Raw genomic sequence first — 26,067 nt, forward strand, 5'->3', positions numbered from 1 at the left:
TGCAGAGGTGGAAATATTCCAAATAACCTCTTGTATACAATGTAAACATAAATAATGCCTCAAAACAAGTTAATTATATTTCAACAAAACACAGCAGACGAGCTCTTGCCCTGCACAGCTGTTTTGTGCTTTGTAGTGCTCTGCCCCTCCCTCACGAATGCTGCTGCGTGCGCTCGCCTCCACAATTTGTTTTGTTTTTAATCAGTTCTTAACCCTGGACGTACATTGAAAATACACGCAACCCTAATGGTGTGTGACATTTACAATAAATCTGGCTGAGCAGAGGTGTGTGTGTGTGCGTGTGTGTGCGTTTGTGTGTGTGTGTGTGTGAGGAAGGGATGGGGTGATATGGGCATCGACAATATGATTTGCCTGGGTGGGTAGACAGGACATGATAAAAAAACTTAATTAAATAACAGTTGGCATCCCAGTGAAAGCAGATATTGTACAGTAAGTGAAGGTTTAATTATGTCTGCAGTGGGTAGTAATCAGTGATGTTGTGATATGTTTTTTAAATTAATGCACCGCCGCACTATATGCTTAAAATTGGCAAAATACATAAATGTTATGTTATTATGAATGTGCTTGTAACTAAATTACACATATACTCACAGCGTGTATATATAACGTTAATGAAAGTGTTTGGATGTTTTTTTAAGCGCTTTATAGGCAGAATGGAGCGACTTCTATTTGTTCCATTGTAAGCGGACTTTTGCTCGCATTTGTTTGCTAATTAGAATGCATGAAAAAAAGAACAACATATGTGTCCTGGTCTTACATAAGGATTGTGAATAATAGGCAAAGTTCCAAAAAAAAAGTGCAGTTCCCCTTTAACTTTAGCTTAAATACAGTATATAGCGATTGGTGCTGCGACCATAGATGCTATCTTGTCTTATGAGTGTTACCTTCTTTTGAGTCTTGTTGAAAGGTTTAGCACATTGGGCAATGTTCTTCCTCCACCGTGGGCGTCTGTATTTTTACGGCAGGTGAAGTATTCCTAAACAGCCAATTCAGTGATCTTAAATGAGGAAAAAGTTAAATGGAATAGAATAGAGTTTTATTTAAATAGGGACAATACAGTTCAACAAGAACAACAATGTCTGCAATTGATGTGTTTAGAGTTTATAGCAAATGCAAATTTCCAACTTGTGTCCCTAAGATGGGCCTTTTTTTAAAATGTAATAAAGAACATATTTATAATACACTATACAATCGATCAATCATACTAAAATATTGCATACTGAAATTTAAAAAGACAAAATAAAGGAGCCATATGTAAGAATATGGCCAGAAATAGTACTGCAATCACGGTCAAAATTCTGTGGTCCCTTCCACCTCTCCCTGACTGAGGTTGCCAGACACGCAGCTAAATCCAGCTCGATCGACTGGGCTACTCCAAAGAACTTCAAACTACCATGAATTGATTAACGTGGACCCTGACTTAAACAAGTTGAAAAACTTATTCGGGTGTTACCATTTAGTGGTCAATTGTACGGAATATGTACTGTACTGTGCAATCTACTAATAAAAGTCTCAATCAATCAATCAAATCACTGCCTCTTACTAGGGGTTGAGGTGCTGGGACCATAATAGCTGAATAGACAAGCATTGTGTCAATAACAAATATCTAACCAACACATTTTACACAGAAATTAGGCTATTTTCAGGAAGAAGTTTGTCATGCCTGCGTACAATATCACAACAAATGGCAGTCATATGGTTATTGTCAGTACTATCAGAAAACAAAGACTAAAACAAACTACAACCAACGGTAGCAATGGTTATACTGGTGAAAAAAAGTAGAGCATGTTTAGCAGCCTAATGTACGCCAAAATGTATGCGTATAGGCTACTGTTTCAAACATTTCAGATTGTCATATAACTTGGTACATGTAGTCCACAATATGCAAACACGAATGAGGAATTATTTTATAATGTGATTTGGCTGTCTCCATACATTTTACAATGCCATGATGACAGCCGTGCTAATGTTGGAACCCATTTCCTCAGTGTATCAGCATATTGAGATTGAAATTGGCACTGACACTACCCATATCCACATAGGTTTTATTTGTCGAAAATATATTTTGCCCTGTCAGTTCGATGACACATCGACATACAGGCTAACGGGCATATATTTCCCCCGTTAGCCTATATGTCGATGTGTCATTGAACTGGGCTATATGTATGCTCCCATTGACCGGACTAGCATGCTAAGCATTCGTTGCACGAACATAATACCTTCCATAGACTGTATTGGACAATATAGTTTACATACGAAATGTCCATTTCCATTTATTACAAGTAATAAGAAAACGTAAATACCTTACCTATCAAGGAGGAAATTAGCAAGTTTGGCGTCAGATGAAAAAATCTTCTCCGCCTTCAATCGTCTCCATCTTTCAAAGGGATCCCCCATACAAATCCTCGTTTTGTTCCTGGCTCTGTCATGATAAGTTGAGAATCGTAACGAGGCCTTTTGGATTTACTAAGGTCTGACATGTTTTGTAACTTTACCAGTGGCAGTAGCTACACGAAGATGGCAGTGCGTAACTGGCAACCTGGATGTAACACTCTCACAGACTCTCTAATTGGTTAAAAAAGTGGAGGGAGGGACATCAAAATGAAAACAATAACAAGATTTTGGGGCTGTATAGTTTGGTATATCCCGGCTGAACTACTGTTAGCAGTTATCAAGGTATGTGAAAAGAACATGATTTATTAATGCCTTTTGACATATCTGGGCCATTTAATGATGACTTGACATGCAATTCGTACATATGGCTCCTTTAAAAAAAAAACAATGAGGGCCAAGTTAACTTGTACAGTTTTGTTTTCCCTTCAGCCAACACTTAACATTTGTTGTGACGATTCATGTCTCAGATTAATTTGATTTCTGTTGGTAATATATTACATAGTTGACAGCATGTAACGAAAAAGGCAGATTGTTTAAATATATTTCTTCGATGTGTCTTGTACACAAATTTCATTGTCTGATCGTAGAGGGCGCTGCCTGAGCCCAAGTTGTTACACAATAGGACAGATGTGAAAAAAATCATGCCATACATGAACATTTTAGCTGCCTGGATAAAATAGTGTGAAATGTATCTAGCTTAAAACCGTTGATTCCATTTTGCTACTTTTTAGATTCTCTTTATGTGCGTTTCAAATTTAAGTAATCGGTCTAGGATTATCCCTAGATAATTAACTTCCGCAGCCTCCTATATTTCACTATTTTGCAAAAGGATTTTAAGTGCCCCAGGTACACTCTGTTTTCACACATACAGACATACATACATGTGTTGTGCAAGACCACAAACCACCTTCATCCCACAGCCTGCAGAGCTGTGTGCAAAGGGAAGGCATTCTGATAACATGCCGCTGCAGCCGCACATGAAAGATTTGACTTACACTTTCGCCTATGCTATACGGACTGTATTAAGGAAAAATTGTTGTGGTTTTCAAACTGTCACTTTTTCATACCGCCTTGTACATTAAAGCCGATAACCGATCCATGCCGAGTTCTGGGTTTGATCTCTGATTGACTGGTTAATCAGAATCAGAATCACAAGAGTTTTTATTGCCATTGTTTGAGAACAGGTTCACAAACTAGGAATTTTATTTTGCGCAGTCATGCAACATAAAACATATATAACACAGAATAGAATAACATGAGCTGTAACTGAGCTATCAGATCTTGTTATTGTTCATGTGCCTGATGGCCGAGGGGAAAAAACTGTTCAGGTGGCGGAAGGTGTGGGTCTGGATGGACCGTAGTCTCCTGCCTGAGGGGAGAGGGGAGAATAATTTGTGTCCAAGGTGAGAAGAGTCAGCTGTGATCCGACCCACACGCCTCCTGGTCCTGGAGGAGAACAGGTCCTAGGGGGGTAGGAGTTTTCAGCCAATAACCTTCTCAGCAGCACGTACGATGCGCTGCAGTCAATGCTTGTCCCGGAATGTGGCGCCGGGGAACCACACGGTGATGGAGGAGGTGAGAATGGACTTGATGATGGCTGAGTAGAACTGCACCAGCATTTCGGTCGGCACCTTCAGTTTCTTCAACATCCTCTGCTGGGCCTTCTAAGAGGGAGCTGGTGGGGGGCGCAGAGCTTTGATGAGCTGAAGGCCATTCGTGACGACAGTAATGTGTGTTAAAGCCCTGAGCGAGAGTCCGGTCATTCAGGGCCTGGGGGGCTTGGGCTTATAGTTCGTAAGGGCCCTTAGTCCTCTCCACACGGCTGCAGAATCATTGGAGCTGAACTGTTCCTGTAGACGGTTAGAGTACACAGATTTAGCTTTCTCCACTTCCCTGTTCAAGTGGTACTTTGCTTCTCTGTAGGTACTCCAGTCCCCGCTCCTCCACGCAGTCTCCTTCTTCTTGCGCAGCTGTCGGAGCTTGGGTGTGAACCAGGGCTTGTCGTTGTTATAACAAGCCCTGGTGCGTGTTGGAATAATGCACGCCTCATTGAACTGTATGTATGAGGTCACAGTGTCCGTATACTCGTCCAGATTGTCCGTGGCCGCTCCAATTGCCTCCCAGTCTGTCATCTGCAAACATGCGCGCAGCTTCCCCACAGCCTCAGCGGTGTACTTCTTAAAGGTCTTCATAACAGGTTTAGCCAGTTTCAGTCTCTGTCTGTATGAAGGGATTAAGTGCACCATCACATGATCTGATAGTCCGAGAGCAGCGCGCGGGACTGCATGGTATGCCTTGATTATTGGGGTGTAACAGTGATCCAAAGTGTTTTCCTCTCTGGTCAGGCATTTAATAAACTGCCTATACTTGGGTAATTCCTGGCTCAAATTTCCCTTGTTAGAGTCACCCAAGCACGATAACAAGAGCGTCCAGAAAAGACCGTTCCAGATGTAAGATCTGGTCTGCAAGCGTGCGCTGAGCGTCATGCACGTCCGCGCTGGGCGGTATGTAGGCAGCCACCAGTATGAATGAAACAATCTCATGCGGTGAGTAAAAGGGCTTACAGTGAATTAAAAGATATTCCAGAGCAGGAGAGCAGAGAAGGTAAAAGCCCTCCAGTTGAACCACGCTGTCCGGGACACTCGCGCTCAGCCACGTCTCCGTGAAGCACAAAACACAAGAAGAGGAAAAGTCCTTGTTTCTTCTCATCAGCAACGCTAGCTCGTCTATCTTGTTGGGAAGTGAGCAGATGTTGGAGAGAAATATGCCAGGTAATGCCGGTAATAAGTCCGTAGGGGTGATTGATCTGAAGTTCAGTAGCTCTTCGCAGGGGTAAGAGCATGCAGACACACAATTTACGCACAAAAACAAACAAAACAGAGCGCACGAGAGCACCGAGGCAGCCGTGATCGGCGCCATGATGATCAAAGACAAGTCTAGTCTGCCTGTCACTTCAAGTCACCTGGGATAGAATACTACCTTATACCCTGTTTTGAGTCATAGAAAAGTTGAACATGGATTAATGGAGAATGAGTGTAGTATTTCCTTTGCTTCTTCTTCCATAGTAGTAGCAGTAGTGTTGCTTAAACTGGAGAGAAAGTAAAATGTTTTCATCTTTATAAACTGTCTTGTGTTGTTGTTGTTAGCTCGCATTGATGCTGTGAGTCCCGTGAACAGTGAAGAACTGCATGTCTGTTCATCTTCGACCCACATGTAAGGATTTACACGTTCACCCTTGTATACGATTATGTAATCAGCATGTATGCATTCTACATAGGTTACATAACACTAATTACATGTGTTGATAATGCAGCGAGTCAGCAAAGGCAGCAGAAGGCATCCCTGAGGCTCCATCAGAGGAAATCCATCAGGTATGCCTCACCACTTCTACTGTAAATCCTCACATCAATTCACTGTGCTGTGGCAGAGAACCACCAAAATCAGAGTCAGAATCGGCTTCATTGAATAAGTTTGTCTAAAATAGAAACCTTCAGGATGGATGACCACCAAGATCAGGGGTCTGTAATCTTTACTCCCAAAGGAGACCTGTTTCCCTTCTACTAAAAAATAGTCCGAAGCCATAAAACAACCCAGCCTAAACTTTGGGGAACAAAAATACAGGCAAATGAAATTTGTTCATGCTGAATGTAATTGTTCGTTTTTCTTCTGAGATGTTTTTTTTAAAGGGGGCGGGAGGTGTAATCACGGTTAGCTTAGTCAAGTTGCACGCTCAAGAAACCGATGTCTCTCTCGCCGTAGCTGGTTCACATTCACAACCTCACAGACAGTCTAAAGTTATACAAACGTATAATTAAAAAGAGCTGCATGCAATGATGGCTCGGACTAAAATTTCCTTGGAGCCAGATTAACACCTTTTTTAACTACAAAACTATTTAAAAAATTTAAAAAGGCTATGCCACTTTAAAAAAAAAAGATGTATCCTTCATGAATCTTTACAAAAGCAGGAAAGTGTGTTTGCGTACTCGTCTTTGTTGGAAACTTACACAGTACAGTATAATGTAATGTGATATATGTAAGAAATAAACAATATAACAGCATGATATACATATATTTATGAACATTTTGGAAGTTTTGGACTTCATAACAACAAATTATTACTATATGATAAGACATAACATGCTTATTATTTGGGTGTCCTGACTGGTACCAATATTGGAGCCTTGAGTATTGGCCGATGCCGATATTATTCCGTTACGGTGTCAGCACGAATCATGGTACATACTTATATTATTTTTGTTGTGTGGCGTTGCCAAATGTGGCGATTTGTAACAAAATCGGTTTAATCAAGTAAGAGAGATTAGAGAACAATGGTAGGTATGAAAAACACAAACCACAAATTTTTAACTGGAATGGATTCATACTGTCTTCAAATTGAAGTGTAGTGGTAATTAGTTTTTACTAACGACACCTAGTGGTCACAATAGTTCTAGAAATGAATCTCATGTTGCAGTAAATTTAATTATGTGGACGTGTTTGTTACTGGATATTTTTATAATACGCTTCTCAGCCTTGGAGACTTAGAATGTGTAAGTGAAACGCAAATGTAATAATTAAAATACTTGTTTATATTGTCAAATGTCAATATAAAATGTCGTGTTTTAGTGTTTTACTGTCAAAAATACTTATATAGTGTAACTTTTGTCTCCAGCTTGCAATAACATCCTCCAGTATAGTCAACAAAGTAACATGTGATTTATGTTTGACCAATCCAACATCCTTCTAGATTTCTAAAATCATTCTAATGAAGATTAATTGTTTCAGGTTGCTATGATAATTTTTCTAATTAAAGGCATACATTTCGATGGTTTATTGCACCAAATTGTTAGATTTTTATTTAAAAAAAAACAACATTATTACATAATGCATTGTTACAAGCCTAAATTTCAGCGTTGTATTCATTGTGTTACTATGAAAGCATCTTGGAATGTTTAAATTTTATTGTCATATATTTTGTGCATACAGTGGTACTGCGGCTTATCAGTTTAGTTCTGCGACGGAGCAAACCAATTAGCCCTGTATTCATTAGCCCCGGTTTTAGTGTGACTCGCTTTTTGCGAAACATCTTCACCAAGTGGGAGTAAAGAGTAAAGCTCTTTTGCGCATGTGTGTGATTGCATCAGTTGATCCCACAAACACACAAAGAAAGTTGTGGGAGCACACAGCTGCTGTATGTGTATCTTCAATACAACAGGAGTGCCAGCACTGTGATAAAGAAGGTGAGAAACATTATTGAAGTCCAGGGGCGTCACTAGCTTTTAAGGACAAGGGGGGCTTAGCCCCCAGGAGATGCAGGATGCGAGCGAACGTAGCGCACGAGCACAAAACTTCCCAAACGGCTAACAAAGACTTAGAAATTATTCATTGTTATTATTATTTCAGTCGGTTTAGTTTCAATCTGTGTTCAGTACAACAACAAACATGGGTTTGCACAGTGACATTTTGTTTACAGCATCAACAAGAAACAATTACTTGCATGATCCTTCAAGATACACTGAAACACAATGAAAGTCATGGCATTAGCCTCTATGTTATTAAAGGCCTACTGAAATGAAATTTTCTTATTTAAACGGGGATAGCAGATCCATTCTATGTGTCATACTTGATCATTTCGCAATATTGTCATATTTTTGCTGAAAAGATTTAGTAGAGAACATCGACGATAAAGTTTGCAACTTTTGGTCGCTGATAAAAAAGCCTTGCCTGTACCGGAAGTAGCGTGACGCCACAGGTTGAAGGGCTCCTCACATTTGCACATTGTTTACACCAGCAGTGAGAGCGATTCGGACCGAGAAAGCAACGATTACCCCATTAATTTGAGCCAGGATGAAAGATTTGTGGATGAGGAAAGTGAGAGTGAAGGATTAGAGTGCAGTGCAGGACATATTTTTTTTCGCTCTGTCCGTAACTTAGGTACAAGAGCTCATTGGATTCCACACTCTCTCCTTTTTCTATTGTGGATCACGGATTTGTATTTTAAACCACCTCGGATACTATATCCTCTTGAAAATGAGAGTCGAGAACGCGAAATAGACATTCACATTGACTTTTATCTCCACGACAATACATCGGCAAAGCACTTTAGCTACGGAGCTAACATGATAGCATCGTGCTTAACTGCATATAGAAACAGAAGAAATAAGCCCCTGACTGGAAGGATAGACAGAAGATCAACAATACTACCAAACCCTGGACCTGTAACCACACGGTCAATGCTGTGCCGCCTGGCGAAGCCTAGCAATGCTGTTGCTAACGATGCTATTGAAGCTAACTTAGCTACGGGACCTCGACAGGGCTATGCTAAAAACATTAGCTCCCACCTACGCCAGCCCTCATCTGCTCATCAACACCCGTGCTCACCTGCGTTCCAGCGATCAACGGTGCGACGAAGGACTTCACCACGATGATCGGTGCGGTCGGCAGCCCGGAGACGGAGGAAGTCAACCCAGACAGGTGGAGACAGCGGCGCGGCGGCGGACGGCGTTGTAGCTTTCGACGACACCCCAGCCGCCATCAGAGTCGGCAAGAAACATATATTTCCCCAAAGTTACGTACGTGACATGCACATAGCGGCACGCACGTACGGGCAAGCGATCAAATGTTTGGAAGCCAAAGCTGTACTCACGGTAGCGCGTCTGCTATCCAACTCAAAGTCCTCCTGGTTGTGTTGCTGTAGCCAGCCGCTAATACACCGATCCCACCTACAGCTTTCTTCTTTTCAGTCTCCATTGTTAATTGAACAAATTGCAAAAGATTCACCAACACAGATGTCCAGAATACTGTGGAATTATGTGGTGAAAACAGACGACTTAAGCTGCCTACCGTGCTATTCCAAAATGTGTGCCTCAACCCGTGATGTCACGCGCAAACGTCATCATACCGAAACGTTTTCAGCCGGAAGTTTCCCGGGAAATTTAAAATTGCACTTTATAAGTTAACCCGGCCGTATTGGCATGTGTTGCAATGTTAAGATTTCATCATTGATATATAAACTATCAGACTGCGTGGTCGGTAGTAGTGGGTTTCAGTAGGCCTTTTTTTCACAACATAGAGGCTAATGCCACAACTTTCGCTCACAATACAATAATTGTTTGTTCCCAAATATTTTGAAGTTGCACATATTACATTTTGGGCACATATGTGACTAAAATGGTTGTAAATTCAAGCCCTGGAAATATTACTTAATTACTTGAATTAAAGTAATATCTGGATCGGGATAATTTGGCTTGTATATAATATATTTATATATATATATTATGGCAAGCTGTTAAGGAAATTAAATATATATGGAAGTCTGAATAGAAATGAGAAACATTTATATATACTGTAAATAAGAAAGACTTAGTCTGCTGATCTGAAAAAGAGCCAAAGCTGTCAAAGAGCTGAGGGACCATCTTCAAAGTGCAATGCTGAAACAAATAATGCAAACAATTAAATGTAACTTCCAGGGCTTGAGAATAATGTAGCACAGGACGAAATTAAATGCTCCCCAGGACGATGGCTTTTAACCTTTTTTTTTCTTTTTATGTATTTATTAATTTTACATTTTATATTAAATGTCTTGGTTTTTCCAACCCCTGAAAATCCTATGAAATGTTTAACAAGCCATCCTATAATAATACAACAGCTATTAATGTAACAATACAATAAAACAAATATATATTTAATGATGTTGCTTTCATTATTTTAACAATAGGCTAATGTATATTACTTTATATAGATTCTACAAGAAACACAAAACTTAAAAACTAAATTATTTACAATTGCAGACACAAGGTTCTTGTTCTGCAGTGCTGTGTGCTAATGTGCTTCGTACACCTGCCAGACCGCAAGCAAGGTCGCAGAGAAAATGCGGACTGCATTTTGAGTGATGTGGGCATTTTCTATATGAACAAGTGGAATGGATTGGATACCAACGCACTAAAGGGGCTCTCTACCTTACACTATGAAGTGAGGGGAAACTGAGTGAATAATAACAGGTTATATGATTATTTATTTAAACTCATATTCGGGCCACTTTATAATGAATATGTCGGCATGTATTTGTAAAAAAAAAAAAAAAAATTTTTAAATTTTTTTAACACAAAATTATATTTTTACATTTTATGGGGGCTTGAGCCCCCCTAAAATAGGCTTAACAACGCCAATGTTGAAGTCAAGAAAGAATTACATGTCCCCCTGCCTTCCTTACTTCTTCTTTTGCCACTCATTGCCATTAAACGTGTATTTATTTCACATTGTTTTCTACATGTCAAACTATAATTATTGTTTTGTGTTCATATTTCTGGGTTTCCAGAACATATTAATTGGTTTTACATTATATTTCAGGAAAAAACGTATTCGGTTTTAGTACAATTCCGTCTTCATTGGCTCTTTTTCAACAAAAACCCAGGTACCATTATGTAACAGACATTTCAAATATTTTCTCTAAAAATGCAACACAATTTATTGAAACACTGTCAATACTTTTGGCCACGACTGTAGTTGTGTTGCCATACCAGGCTCAATGAAGAAACATGTGCCCAAACTGACGACAACAATGTAAGAACATTTTGAAGAAGTTTGTTAATATCGGCAGCAAGAAGATTAAAGATTAAAGTACCAATGATTGTCACACACACACTAGATGTGGTGAAATTTGTCCTCTGCATTTGACCCATCCCCTTGGGGAGCAGTGGGCAGCAGCGGCGCCGCGCCCGGGAATCATTTTGGTGATTTAACCCCCAACTCCAACCCTTTGTTGCTGAGTGCCAAGCAGGGAGGTTATGGGTCCCATTTTTATAGTCTTTGGTATGACTCGGCTGGGATTTGAACTCCAACCTACCGATCTATACACTTAAAGCTCTGATTGGTCTTGCGTCAATGGTGTCGTCCACAACAACGCAAGCGGATGAGATGTGTTGGCCAAGCCAGCTTTAGCTTCATAATTTGTTTGCAAACTCAGGTGTTTCAAGTGACCGGATTGACATTGTTTGGTTCAGGAGGGCGCAGGTGTGTGTTTTTGGGGACACATGAATGGTCCCGGACACATGATTTCAGCATTGAACACTATAATTAGTTTTTATTGGATAATTCTGTCCATGCCGCGAAAATCATAGGGCCCTACTTTGTCTCAAGATGCGCACGTGTATGTTCAGAATTACACGTCCAAACTGATTAGTAACACTAAGAAAGACGAGCTTAACCGTTCCATCCCTCATTAGAACTGATGAGCTTTGCTAAAAACGTGTTTAGGTCAGAATACTTTTAAAGAAGCGTCACATGCTGTGTACCTCTGTTGGGACGCTACAATAATACTACACCACATTTCACTCTTGGTAACGGCGCCGTAAAATTTGAAAATATAACTAATGAGTGTTAATGGGAAACAATGGAAATGCTATTTTGTAAAAAAAAAAAAAAATTCACAACATTGATTATTAGTAGGGATAATGGCTTTTTGCCGATATTCCGATATTGTCCAACTCTTTAATTACCAATACCGATTACAACCTATACCGATATCAACCGATACCGATATATACAGTCGTGGAATTAACACATTATTATGCCTAATTTGGACAACCAGTTAAGACAGGGGTGGGCAATTAATTTTTACCGGGGGCCGCATGAGCAACCCGAGCACTGCTGGAGGGCCACATCGACAATATTTCAATTAAATTTTGCTCAATATTATTTTTGATATATACCGTAAGATAAATAATAATAATAATTAATAATAATAGTAATACTTCAACATAGTGTGTGTAACAGCATTCCATGACTAATATAAATAAATTAACATTAATAATAAATGACAGTAAAATAAGCACACGTATGACTGAGGAGTCATAGTGTAACTTTGTGTGGTGTTTGAGTTGTCCGACTTTTTGTGTGGCCATAAACGCAGCAGTGGTTTAGTGCTATGCGTGTTGGTGACAGATGACAAGTTGGTTTTGGCCTGGTTTGTACGGCAGAAAATGACTAGTTTTTCGAGATAGAATTGTTTTACTCATGTTTTTGGTGTGGTTATGTCCGAATATAAACAGTTTTGCTCAATAAAGTGATCGATATAATTCCTGTCCTCGAAGCATCTCGATAGAAGTTACAATAATTGAACGGTGTTCAATTGAACGGTGTTGACGAACACCGTTAGGGCCGCTTGTTGTCACTGTCACTCAAAGTTGCATTGCAAAATTACATAGAATAAATATGTTTATTTTTGTTTAGAATTCAGATGGGATTTGATTTGGTGCGCGGCATATATTTGCTGCGCGCAGCAGACGCTTGAGCAGTGCGCAATTGCGCAGGCACGCACCTTAGAGGGGACGTTGCTTTGCAGTCCATGTCTTGTTGGAAACACGCCATTCTTGATCAACTTTTCTCTTTTTAGCGTCTCGGGTGTAAACCGTGCATCACTTGTCGCTGCGTGTGCACCGTCACTCGCAGGTTACACACGGACACACGCCCATAAATAATACTTTTCAAAATAAAAGCAGCAGTTGTATTGCGCGCACGACATAGATGTTTTTTCAACTTTATTTTGTAATTAATGATGGCAGCTGTTCACATTCACTCACAATCACGCACACGCATACGTCCATACGGAAAAAATACAAATAACGATTTTCAAAACAAAAGCAGCACCGTTGTATTGCACACTCGACATAGATACTTCTTTAAATTTATTTTGTAATTTATAATTGGCCTCACGCGGGCCGGACAGGGACGCACAAAGGGCCGGATGCGGCCCGCGGGCCGCAGAATGCCCAGGTCTGAGTTAAGATAAGGTCCTTTTTTTAAAAAATTAATAAAATAAAATAAGATAAATACATTTAAAACATTTTCTTGAATAAAAAAGAAAGTAAAACAATATAAAAACAGTTACATAGAAACTAGTAATTAATGAAAATGAGTAAAATTAACTGTTAAAGGTTAGTACTATTAGTGGACCAGCAGCACGCACAATCGTGTGCTTACGGACTGTACCCCTTGCAGACTGTATTGATATATAATGTAGGAACCAGAATATTAATAACAGAAAGAAACAACCCTTTTGTGTGAATGAGTGTAAATGGGGGAGGGAGGTTTTTTGGGTTGGTGCACTAATTGTAAGTGTATCTTGCGTTTTTTATGTTTATTTAATAAAAAAGATAAAAAATAAATTTAAAAAAAACCCGATACGATAATAAAAAAATTGATACCGATAATTTCCGATATTACATTTTAAAGCATTTATCGGCCAATAATATCGGCAGGGCGATATTATCGGACATCTCTAATTATTAGTGTACAAAGTTTGTCTGCACTTGTGTTAGCTTGTGGCACTTTTTCTGCAATATCTTGCTGTAAATTGTCACACAGCGTCACATCCCTCTTGTGCCTTTTCTTTAGACTCTGTAGTCGTTTTTTTACGATTCTGTAGTTGTTTGGGAGGTACACTCTTTCTGGCTTCTAGGGCAAGTCCACCTGATATTAAATATTAAAGGTTGTTGGTTTCTCAAACATCTGCAAAGCCTCTTTCTGTGCTGGGTTTTGTACGTTCTTGTTTGTGGTTACACGGTGACTTGATTTCCCAGAAAGCTCTGAGTTATTTGGAAGTTAGAGCCTCTTCGAGTGGAATGAACATGCAGGTTGCTTCAGTGACGCTTGACAGGGACACTAGTCCCTGCACAGATCATCCAAATCTGCTCTCCAAAGCCACTAAAGTTTCTGTTCGTTTTCCAACTTTTCCTATCACTTGTCAGCACCTATTTAGATAGACAGTTCTGAGCCATCATCTTTTTTTGGAAAGTCTGCTAGCTGTAGTCCATTTTTCGAAGCTCATGTTGCATCTGCTCACCAGGTACTTTCATCATTGCTGAGCATATCTGGGCAGTTTCTACAGCCTCTGTGTCTATTTTCTGACCAGGATCCCACACATTTTGTAGGATGACCTTCACTGTGCTGCGTTGTGATCTTGTGGCTGCAGAGGAGCCAAACATGTGTAGTGTGAGTGTTTCTTGTCTTATTACTGGTAACGTTAGGCTTCTCACCAGCTTTTCATGGATGAAACTCCTCTGACTGCCTCCATCCGTAAGGCACCCCACGAACACTAGTGAATGTGGCAGGGCATACATGTCATCATGGACTATAAAACTGCCCCCCGTCCCTGTGACAACAGCATCAGCTTCCTTAACGACCTAAACAACCTCTTTGCAAGTTTGAGGCACTTAACACCACGCCCTGGTGAGCAGCCACTCAACCTGGACACAGCGGATGTCCGGAAAACCCTGAGGAGAGTGAACCCCCGGAAAGCAGCGGGACCGGATGACATTCCGGGAAGGCTGCTTAAGTGATGTGCAGACCAGCTGGCTGGGGTTCTCACAGACATCTTCAACACCTTGCTGACCCAGGCTGTGGTACCATCATGTTTTAAGATGGCCACAATCATTCCAGTACCTAAAAAACCCACAATCTCCTCCCTCAATGATTATCACCCCATGGCACTCACCCCCATCATAATGAAGTGCTTCAAGAGGCTGGTAAAGGAATACATTTTCTCCAGACTTCCCCCCACATTTGACCATTACCAGTTTGCTTATCACCCTAACCGCTCCACAGAGGACGCCATCTCCTCTGCATGCCACCTGAGCTTAGAACATCTGGAAGGAAAGGACACACATGTGCGGATGTTGTTTCTGGGCTTTAGCTCGGCGTTCAACACCATCATCCCGCAGCACTTGGTGAGCAAACTGGGCCCCCTTGGATTCAGTACCCCTCTATGCAACTGGCTGCTTGACTTCCTCACAAACAGACCCCAGTCTGTGAGAGTGGTCGACAACACCTCCAGTGCCATCTCCCTGAGCACCGGCTCTCCCCAGGGCTGTGTCCTGAGAACGCAGCTGTTCACATTGATGACCCATGACTGCTGCGCCAGGTCCACTACTAACCACATTGTGAAGTATGCGGACGACACAACAGTAGTGGGCCTCATCCGTGACAACAACGACAGGGACTACAGGGAGGAGGTGAAACATCTGGTTGACTGGTGCAGAACCAACAACCTGGTCCTGAACGTCAACAAGACCAAGGATATATTCGTCGACTTCAGGAAGCACCAGTCCAGCCACACTCCACTCTTCATCAACAGCACAGCAGTTCACAATTGTGAATGAAAAGTAATCTGTTAGACTTTTCAAGTTTGTTGTGAGGTCGTTCCATTCCTTTATGGATTTATATAAAAAGGCTGATTGTGCAAAAGAGGTTTTACATCTGGGTACGCTACACTGCCCCCTGGTGGAGGCTTGTGTGTTTCTAGTTGTCACAGCAGATGTAAACTGGACAAAGTGCTTAAGTGGCGCTGGTGCAGTGTTATTTAGGATTCGATGGGCCATTCGTATTGATGCTAATCTTTGAATGTTAGCTAAATTTAACAATCTATATTTTTGGAGAACTAAACAGTGATGTTTCGATCTCCAACTCCAAGTCGTCCAGTAAAGTTCATAGTTCCATTTTGCTGTTTAGTTTTGACAAGCTTTCTCCTTGGCGGACAACATCTCCAGCAAAGTGCTCAAGTGATAAACATCCGGTTCATTTTTAGCCATTACTGAGTCAATATGATGAATAATTATTGTAATAGCAGCTCTAATCGTACTTTGCTTTCAATTAATATTTTCCGCGTCCTTACGACAAACAACCTGTGCCATTGTTGCAGCTTCGATAGTGTTTTTCTTCTCCCATGCGCTCATCAGATCCTGGGTTTTGGCACCAATAGATGCAGTAATTTACACTTAATTGCACTTCGAAGAGAAGATAAGATGATGATTGACAAGTTTTTTTTAATTCAAAGCGTCAGGATAACAAGATTTCGTTGCATACAATGACTTCTGTGTTTCATGAACAATATTAACGCTCTTTGTACATACATTTCCTGCTTCCACTACCACAGGATCGTGGGAAATGTAATGCTTTTAGCCCAAAACAATACACTTTTACAGTCTTATTAGTCCACATATGAGTACACTTTAACATAAATAAATATTAAAAGCATTTGAAATTAGCTTTTACACCACATAAGTTACAACGCACATCAGATAAATATCTCTATATACTTGTCTCCGCTAGACTCGCTGTGGAAGTCAGCATGGTTGCAGCATCAGTGAGCAGCCAGGTCCATTGGAGGCTCTTAAACAGATGATGTTCAGACTGCAGACTGTGGAGACGGCGCTTCAGCAGCCACAACCACCAAATGCTTCAGCCTCCACTAACTGCTGGCAGAGTGAGGAAGCTCTGAAGGTGTGTAATTTTTTTACTCTTTTGGTTTCATCAACCATCTCAAATCACATGCACATTTGAAGAGCATGTTTTATTATTACATTTGAAAAAGTATATATTTGAAAAAAAAAAATATATAAATTTCATAGTTTCAAGTAGGGCTGCACAATTGATAAAATTTGAATCACAATCACAATTTGGCTGCCACGATTAAATTAAGGTGATTGTCGGCGTATTAACTTGTAAAAAGCAGACTTCAGTACATATCAAATTAAACACTTTACAGCTGCCGCGGTAGAAAGCAAAAGCAACAGCAGCTCATCTTGAAGCCCTTTGATTTGGGTCCCGCCCGCACCTGAGACTGTTGTATACTATGTGCACAGAGCTCAATTAACATTACCACCACATCCCAGCAGGCATTGACAAAGGTTTCCCCTCTGTGTAGTTTAACAGCATGCGTCAAAGACAGCACCGCTGTTATGAGATAGTGACAGGTGTGAATGCATGCATAACATGCTGATCTGCTTGTCTTGAAATCGCACTAGCAGGAATAACAGCGAGCTGTCATGCTAAGTAGAATCTAGACTAGAGACACTTTCGTTGAATGCAACATTTCTCGCCGTTATTCTAGCGAGACCTGCTCCACATTGGAATTCATGCACCCCGTGCATTTGCTTATGTGTATAAATCCAGGTAATGTGGAAATATAATACAATTGTTACACTATATAAAGCTATATTTTTGTGTTTAAATGTTTGTATATTGTCTTTTAATATACATGTTTCACATTACGTTTAGTTCAAGTGGTGGTGTCCAATTGATGATGTACAGGCCACCTGCGACCCATGGCTGTTTTTTTCTTACAACCCTGAAAAAAGACAACAACAATTGATGACTAGTGCTAAAGGCATCACGTCATGAAAAATTTTGCCCATCGTTCACAACCATTATGAAAGATATGACAAATTGTTTTTTTTAATGCATTGTAACTCTAACTAAAGGTCCGCTTACAATAGAGCCAATGGGATGTCCCGCCCATAAAACCTAATAAATAACCATCCAAAAACCGCCAACAATACTACATTTACATTTTGTGACTTGACTATTAACCAAGTATTAGTGATATTGTTATTATAAGCGTTAACGCAGACAAATTATTTATAGCGGTGCCTTGATCAATAGCTTGTGTGGCTATGTTGACATCATCGAGTGGTGAGCTTCTTCCTCGCCTTGGTGTCGTGAAAGTTTATTGTAGATCATAAATCATGCCTCTCACCTCGATAGTATAAGGATGAGGACATATTCCGACAAGTTGGTATACTTTGACAGCTAATTTAGACCCGGGATTGGCGAGAATGACACAAAAAGACGCTGGGTTCCACCCCCCTTTCCTTCGGGAAGATTATGAGTCATTCTTCATCTAAATGGGAATATATGAACATCCTAGTTTGAGTTTGAGTTATTTCGAACATGATACATGATACATCACAATTTCCAGTTTCTCTATTGAACATGTTCGAAAAGGAGTATGAAGAAGCACGGTTTATTTAATCCTACCGTTTTTTCTTTTACATAGCAGTTGCTAACACTTTTGTTCACTTCCTGTTCTGAATTTATTCACAATATACTGTACTCCATAAGTAATACCTTGAAAAATGTAATAAATAAATAATAATTAGTGAAGTAAATTGTATTTCACATGATGAGATAAATAATATTATCGATAAATTTAGAATGTTTGTCATGGTTCTTCTTTTTTGTACTTTGTAAACACTTTAGGTTTGAAGAGTTTCTTGAATTGGATCATATTAGTACATACATTGTTTGATTGCTTTGCTTAATCCATTCCATAATTTAATTCGACACACTGATATACTACAGGTCTTAAATGTTGTACTTGCATACAAATGTTTTAAATTACATTTTTCTCTCAGGTTATATTTTTCCTCTTTTGTTGAGAAGAATTGTTGTATATTCTTGGGTAGCAGATTATAGTTTGCTTTTTTTGTGCATAATTTTAGCTGTTTGCAAATTCACTATGTCGTGGAATTTCAGTATTTTCGATTCAATAAATAAAGGGTTTGAATGTTCTCTATATCCAACATTATGTATTATTCTAACTGATCTTTTTTATAACACGGTTAATGAATTAAGTGTACTTTTGTTATTTACCCATATTTCTGCACAATAACTCAGATATGGTAACACTAGCGAGCAGTAGAGAATATGGAGTGATTTTTGGTCCAATAAATATTTAACTTTATTAATTATTGAGGCATTTCTTGCCACCTTATGTTGTATATTTTTATATGAGGTTTCCAGTTAATTTTATCATCAATCATTATACCTAGAAATTTGATTTTATTTACTCTTTAAATTTATATTCTGTCTATTTGTATATGTGTTTGAGTTTCCCTTCTACTGTTATCAAATAGCATTATTTCAGTTTTACTGAGGTTTAAGGATAGTCTGTTTTTGTCAAACCATCTTTTTAATTTGTTAATTTCTTCTGTTATTTGTATTAGATTCTGTGTGTTCTCTCCTGAACAAAAAGCTGTTGTATCATCTGTAAATAATACTAACTTTAAATCTTTTGTAACTTTAAAAATGTAATTTATATAAAGATTGAACACTTTTGGTCCTAGTATTGATCCCTGGGGTACACCACAGATAATGTTTACTGTTTTAGATGTGTGTTCGCTTAGCTTCACGTATTGTTTCCAGTTGGTTAAGTAACTTCTAATCCTGATTAACAAAAGGTGATGGGGCAGAAACGCACACCATATAATATAGCCAATAAGCAGGAACCTCAGAGGTTGGCAAGGGGAAGGACTGAACTGCTTGGCACTCAGCATCAAGGTTTGGAATTGGGGGTTAAATCACCAAAAATGATTCCCGGGTGCGGCCACCGCTGCTGCCCACTGCTCCCCTCACCTCCCAGGGGGTGATCAAGAGTGATGGGTCAAATGCAGAGAATAATTTCGCCACACCTGATGTGTGTGTGACAATCATTGGTACTTTAACTTTAACTAAGGAAAAGTCCACTATAGATCCCTTCTCTACCTCAGGGAGGACAGAAAAAACCCACACAGAGGTTAGGTGAATAATAAGGGCGAAAAAACGTACCCGGACTTGGAGGTCAAGCAAATGCATGCGACGTGGAAGGAACAGTAAACAATAACCAGCAAAGGCACAGCTGTCTGTGCCAAGCTTAAATAGTCCAAGAACTGATTAGCTGCAGGTGTGCCTAAAGGTCTGCCCCTCGCAGAGGAAGAGTGAACTGGAAAAAAAAAACACAACAGGGAAAATGCAGGCACAAAATAAAAAGGGAAGGAGGCAGAACAATAAAACACAACATATTACTATCTATTGTATTGGTAATTTCCTCTGTAATTTCGATTAAAGCCTTCAAAGTTGAAATTTTAGCTCTGTATCCATATTGGTTCTCAGCGAGTATTTTATTTTTGTTTATGAAACTCTCTAATCTGTTATTGAACAGTTTGTCAATAATTTTAGAAAATTGTGGAAGTAAAGAAACAGGTCTATAATTTGTAATTTGGTGTTTGTCTCCAGTCTTCTAAATTGGTATAACTTTAGCTCTTTCCTTTTGTTTGGGAATTTGCCTGTTTGAAATTGTATGTTACTAATGTACATTAATGGTCCTGAGATCTCTTCAATAATATTTTTATTGTTTCCGTATCAATTCCATTACAATCGATTGAAGTCTTAGATATGCATTTCTTTCACAATTTTAACTATTTCCTCCTGTGTCACTTTCGTGAGGAACATTGAGTTGAGATTTCTATCTATGGATTCATTATAGTCCCCAGTTGAAACTGGGTCTGGAATCCTTTCCTTCAATTTTGGTCCAATCTTTACAAAGTAATTATTGAAGTTTTCAACTACTTCCTTCATGCTGTAATTATTTATGTTTCTGTCTGAGAAATATTGGGCCTAATCTTTGTTTTTGTACCTGTCTAATATTTGACTGTAATATTCTTTTCTACATGTTCGTAGTATGTTAGTTAGCCTGTTTTTTATGCTTTTTGTAGTTATTTTGTGCCTCTGTAGTTTTTTGTGTTATACATTTTCTATTTAATGTATTCTTCTTATTACAAGCATTTTTTAATCCTTTTGTCATCCATGGTTGATTTTTCTTTCGCTGCGTTCTACTGAGTTGTTTCCAGGGACAATGTTCATCATAAAGTATTATGAACGTGTTTAAAAATGTTCACATGTTTCATCAACATCATTTTCATTGTACACATTGTCCCAATTTTGCTTTTCTAGCTAATTTTTGAAAGCAATCATACTCTTCTCTGTGCATATTCTTTTAAATGTCTTTTTGTCATCAGTGTTCCAACTCTTGTAATTGGAACATGGAACATCATATATTGTGAAAACTGGCAGATGATCACTAATGTCAGTTATAAGTAAACCACTTGTAGTGTTTTTATCAAAATCATTGGTAAACATGTTATCAATAAGTGTGGCATATTGTCCTGTGATTCTGCTTGGCTTTGTGATTTTAGGATATAAACTGATGCTGTACATTGTATCGATAAAGTCATCAATGGACTTTTGCTTGTTAGGGTTCAATAAGTGAATATTGAAGTCACCACATAAGAAAATTATTTTTTGACCAGTGTCCATATAATTTGCCATGATCCAGCCTTCAAATATTTCAATACTTGACTTAACTGATCTATATATACAACTGATGAATATGTTTTTGCTTTTTTCTGGACATATTTCAATGATTATACATTCTAAGATGTTATCAATAGCAAATTACATGTTTTTTTACTACTTTGTAGTTCAGGTTCTTCATCACGTACACAGCTATTCCTCCTCCATTTTTGTTGATTCTGTTGATGTAATTTAGTTCATATCCTTCCAGATCAAAATGTATTCCTTTTTTATCATCAATCCATGTTTCTGTGACAGCGATCACTTTAAAGGGTTTGTTGAATCGTTCTAAAAAATGCTTCATGTTGTTAAAATGAATAATTAACAATTTGTTATCACATTTAATGTTGCTGTTATATTGTTAATCTGTATAATAAAAACAATTATTACTGATGTGGGAGAACAAATTCTATCTGGATCTATATAATTTTCCAAATCCTGTTTTTTTCAGTTACATATTTTCTTGTTCAACAATCTTTGATGTTGTTTCAATAATCTCTATAATTGGAGGTAAACTCTGAATCTAGGTCTTCTTGTTTAGTGGTCTCTTGGAACATAGTAGTGTTGGTGTTGAATCTAAGGGTTTGTTTTCCGTCAGACTCCATTATCATCGTTGTTGTGGAAGCAGTGTCAACTTTAATATTTGTCCAGGTCCTTGATGTTATGGACAACAAGGACTCTTGCTTCTGGACCTCCATTCAGCTTGATGTATATTTTACAGTTGGCGCTCCAAGTTCCCTGACTTTTTCCCTGCTTTCTCAAGTCGTGTGCCTTCTTGGTGATTTCAGCATTACGTTTTGTGAGATGGTCATTCATGTATACATTTGTTCCTCTCAATTTCTTTCCCTCTTTCAGCAGTGCCATTTTAGATTTTCTGGTAACGAGTTTCACAAAGATGACTGGCGTGATGTTGTTGTTTCTTCCATTCAGTGGGATGCATGTTTCGATGGTATTGATGTTGATTTCAATTTCCTTTGATTGCAGAAAGTTGACCACTTGCTGTTCTGCTGAGGCAACATCCATTTCATCTGGTTCTCCGGCATTATTCACAGCTTTCGCATAGGATCTTGGTTTAATTTGGTGCCCTGTCACGATGATATCATTAATTTGTTTATCCTGATCCATTTCATCTATATATTCCTCAGCATGTTGTTGTCTCGTTTCACTGCAATGACTTATTCTAGAAGAATACTAATTTCTTGACTCATATCCCGAAAGTCACTTCTTATGTTATTATTCTGACTTTGCAGACTTTCTATATTTTCCTGCAGACTTCTCAGATCTTTTTTGTATTCTGTTGTTACTTTTTTTCTGATCTTCTTTAAGTTCTCTTATTACTCTTTCCAGGTCTGCTTTGTGTTCTATTCTTACGCCTTTTATGTCGTGGACTATTTTTTTTAGCATCACGTCTTGCTTCCCATCATGTCCTGTGTTCAACATCAAATCTTGCTTTCCCTCGTGTCCTCTGTCCAGAGAATCATTTGATTCAGATGACATCGAAGGTTTCGGGATATTAGTTTTTCTTTTATATTTTAACATAGCGTTGTACGGTGTACCGGTAGTAGTAAAGTACCACGATACTAATGAATCACAAACAGTACTATACCGCCTCCAAAAAGTACCGGTTCCCCTTTTTTTTAATTAACAGGCATGTTGTCACGTCGTGACAATGATGGTTTTATGAGCAGAGGAGCATGTTCGGCATGAATGGACGCATTTTGGCTTAAAAACTAACGTCAGAGGAGAAGCTATAACACTAAAACGCATCTCTACAAGAGGTGCTTTAAAGGCCTACTGAAACCCACTACTGCCGACCACGCAGTCTGATAGTTTATATATCAATGATGAAATCTTAACATTGCAACACATGCCAATACGGCCGGGTTAACTTATAAAGTGCAATTTTAAATTTCACCCTAAACTTCCGGTTGAAAACGCCTTTGGATGATGGCGTATGCGCGTGACGTAGCCAGTGAAGTGTGAAGTGAAGTGAATTACATTTATATAGCGCTTTTTCTCAAGTGACTCAAAGCGCTTTACATCGTGAAACACAATATCTAAGTTACATTTAAACCAGTGGGTGTCACTGGGAGCAGGTGGGTAAAGTGTCTTGCCCAAGGACACAACGGCAGTGACTAGGATGGCGGAAGCGGGGATCGAACCTGTAACCCTCAAGTTGCTGGCACGGCCGCTCTACCAACCGAGCTATACCGTCCAGTAAAACAGAAGTATCGGTACCCCATTGAAGCCAATACAAAATAGCTCTGTTTTCATCTCATAATTCCACAGTATTCTGGACATTTGTGTTGGTGAATCTGTTGCAATTTGTTCATTGCATTATGGAGAAAGAAGCTGAGCAAGCAAAGAAGAAAGTTGTCGGTGCGAAGCGGAGTATTTTGCGAGGGAAGTCAGCAACACAACACAGCCGGTGTTTCATTGTTTACATTCCCGAAAGATGCAGTCAAGATCGAAGAACTCGGACAACAGAGACTCTTACCAGGAGGACTTTGACTTCCATACACAGACGCCTGTAAAGAACTGGGACAACACAGACTCTTACCAGGATTACTTTGATTTGGATACACAGACGCGGTACCGTGAGTACGCAGCTGCGCTTCCAAACATTTGATCGCTTGCCCGTACGTGCGTGTCACGTACGTAACTTTGGGTAAATATATAAGCTTTATGAACCTTGGGTTAGGTGAACGGTCGTTTGGGCTGAGTGATTGTGTGTGTTGTGCAGGTGTTTGAATTGTATTGGCGGGTTATATGGACGGGAGCTAGGAGCTAGTATAACAAACACCTAGGTGTTTGTTATGCGGGATTAATTTGTGGCATATTAAATATAAGCCTGGTTGTGTTGTGGCTAATAGAGTATATATATGTCTTGTGTTTATTTACTGTTGTAGTCATTCCCAGCTGAATATCAGGTCACACCCGCCTCTCACAGCATATTCCCTATCTGAATCACTTCCAATCCCCACTAGTCCTTCACTTGCACTTTCCTCATCCACAAATCTTTCATCCTCGCTCAAATTAATGGGGAAATCGTCGCTTTCTCGGTCCGAATCGCTCTCACTTCTGGCCTCCATCACTGTAAACAATAGGGAACTTTGCGGAAATGTTCAACTGACTACGTCACGCTACTTCCAGTAGGGGCAAGGCTTTTTTTTGTCAGATACCAAAAGTTGCAATCTTTATCGTCGTTCTCTACTAAATCCTTTCAGCAAAAATATGGCAATATCGCGAAATGATCAAGTATGACACATAGAATAGATCTGCTATCCCCGTTTAATTAAAAAAATTTAATTTCAGTAGGCCTTTAAACATGGCTAGCTAGCTAGCGAATAACGTCCATCCGCAGTTGGCAGTGTTTTAGCTACTTCTAAATCACTAATCCTTGCCTCCATGGCGACAAATAAAGTAAGTTTCTTACAAGTATCATCCTTGCAGGACGAGGAATAGCTAAACATGCTTCTCTACACACCGTAGGAGGATACAATAGCTCACCGCTAACAGTCTAGCGCTCCTCAATGTAAACAAATGTCATGGGTGGATCTTCACCAGACATCCACTGTAATGATGCAAGTACAAGAGTGTATCTAGTCGATACTACAATGATTACATCAATATTTTTTATCATCACAAAATATTTTTTCCTTTTTTAAAAATGTATACTATGTTTATAGTCCATGGACACATGGGGACTTTAAATATGACCAATGTATGATCCTGTAACTACTTGGTATCGGATCGAAACCCAAATTTGTGCTATCATCCAAAACTAATGTTAAGCATCAAAACAACAGAAGAGTAAGTGTTTATTACATTTTAACAGAAATGTATAGGGAACATGTTAAGACAGAAAGTAGGCAGATAATAACAGTAAATGAACAAGTATATTAATAATCCATTTTCTACCGCTTGCCCCTCATAATTTTGACAAAATAAATAAATAAAAAATTACACAATATCTTATTGCATACGTCAGCAGCCAAATTAGGAGCCTTTGTTTGCTTACTACTAAAAGACAAGTTGTCTATTATGTTCACTATTTTAATTAAGGACAAAATTGTTCTTCGATTGCAATAAGAAACATATGTTTAATGGACCGTACGATTTTTTGTTAAAATAAAGCCAATAATGCTTTTTTTGTGATCCCCTTTATTTAGAAAAGTATCAAAATATCAAAATACATTTTGGTAACGGTACCAACCAGGCCCGGCCCTAACCAATCTGGTGCCCTAGGCAAGATTTTAGGTGGCGCCCCCCCACATCGGCAGTGAAGTGTATATACTCACAAGAAACCGAATAGCTTTGGGACGGCGTGGCGAAGTTGGTAGAGTGGCTGTGCCAGCAATCGGAGTGTTGCTGGTTACTGGGGTTCAATCCCCACCTTCTACCTTCCTAGTCACGTCCGTTGTGTCCTTGGGCAAGACACTTCACCCTTGCTCCTGATGGCTGCTGGTTAGCGCCTTGCATGGCAGCTCCCGCCATCAGTGTGTGAATGGATGAATGTGGAAATACTGTCAAAGCGCTTTGAGTACCTTGAAGGTAGAAAAGCGCTATACAAGTATAACCCATTTATCATTTATTTATTTACTTTGTCTTTGACCTTTTTTTTTACTTAAAGAAAGCAAATTAACAATCAGAATAGTTAACAAGATTTAAAAAAATATGGATAAATAAATGAATACAAAAAATAAAAAA

At 39.2% G+C, this 26,067-nt stretch overlaps 1 protein-coding gene across 1 annotated transcript in view; it reads left to right on the forward strand.

Moving 5' to 3' along the window:
* Positions 1-26,067, forward strand: part of lg21h18orf54 (linkage group 21 C18orf54 homolog) — an 89,908-nt gene that overhangs the window by 50,333 nt on the left and 13,508 nt on the right. The window contains exons 10-12 of the mRNA XM_062031061.1: positions 5,562-5,628; positions 5,729-5,786; positions 16,519-16,689. Coding sequence (XP_061887045.1) covers positions 5,562-5,628; positions 5,729-5,786; positions 16,519-16,689 — 296 coding nt within the window. The remainder of the gene's footprint in view (positions 1-5,561; positions 5,629-5,728; positions 5,787-16,518; positions 16,690-26,067) is intronic.

Source organism: Entelurus aequoreus, linkage group LG21, assembly GCF_033978785.1.
Source record: "Entelurus aequoreus isolate RoL-2023_Sb linkage group LG21, RoL_Eaeq_v1.1, whole genome shotgun sequence".
Classification (NCBI taxonomy): Eukaryota; Metazoa; Chordata; class Actinopteri; order Syngnathiformes; family Syngnathidae; genus Entelurus; species Entelurus aequoreus.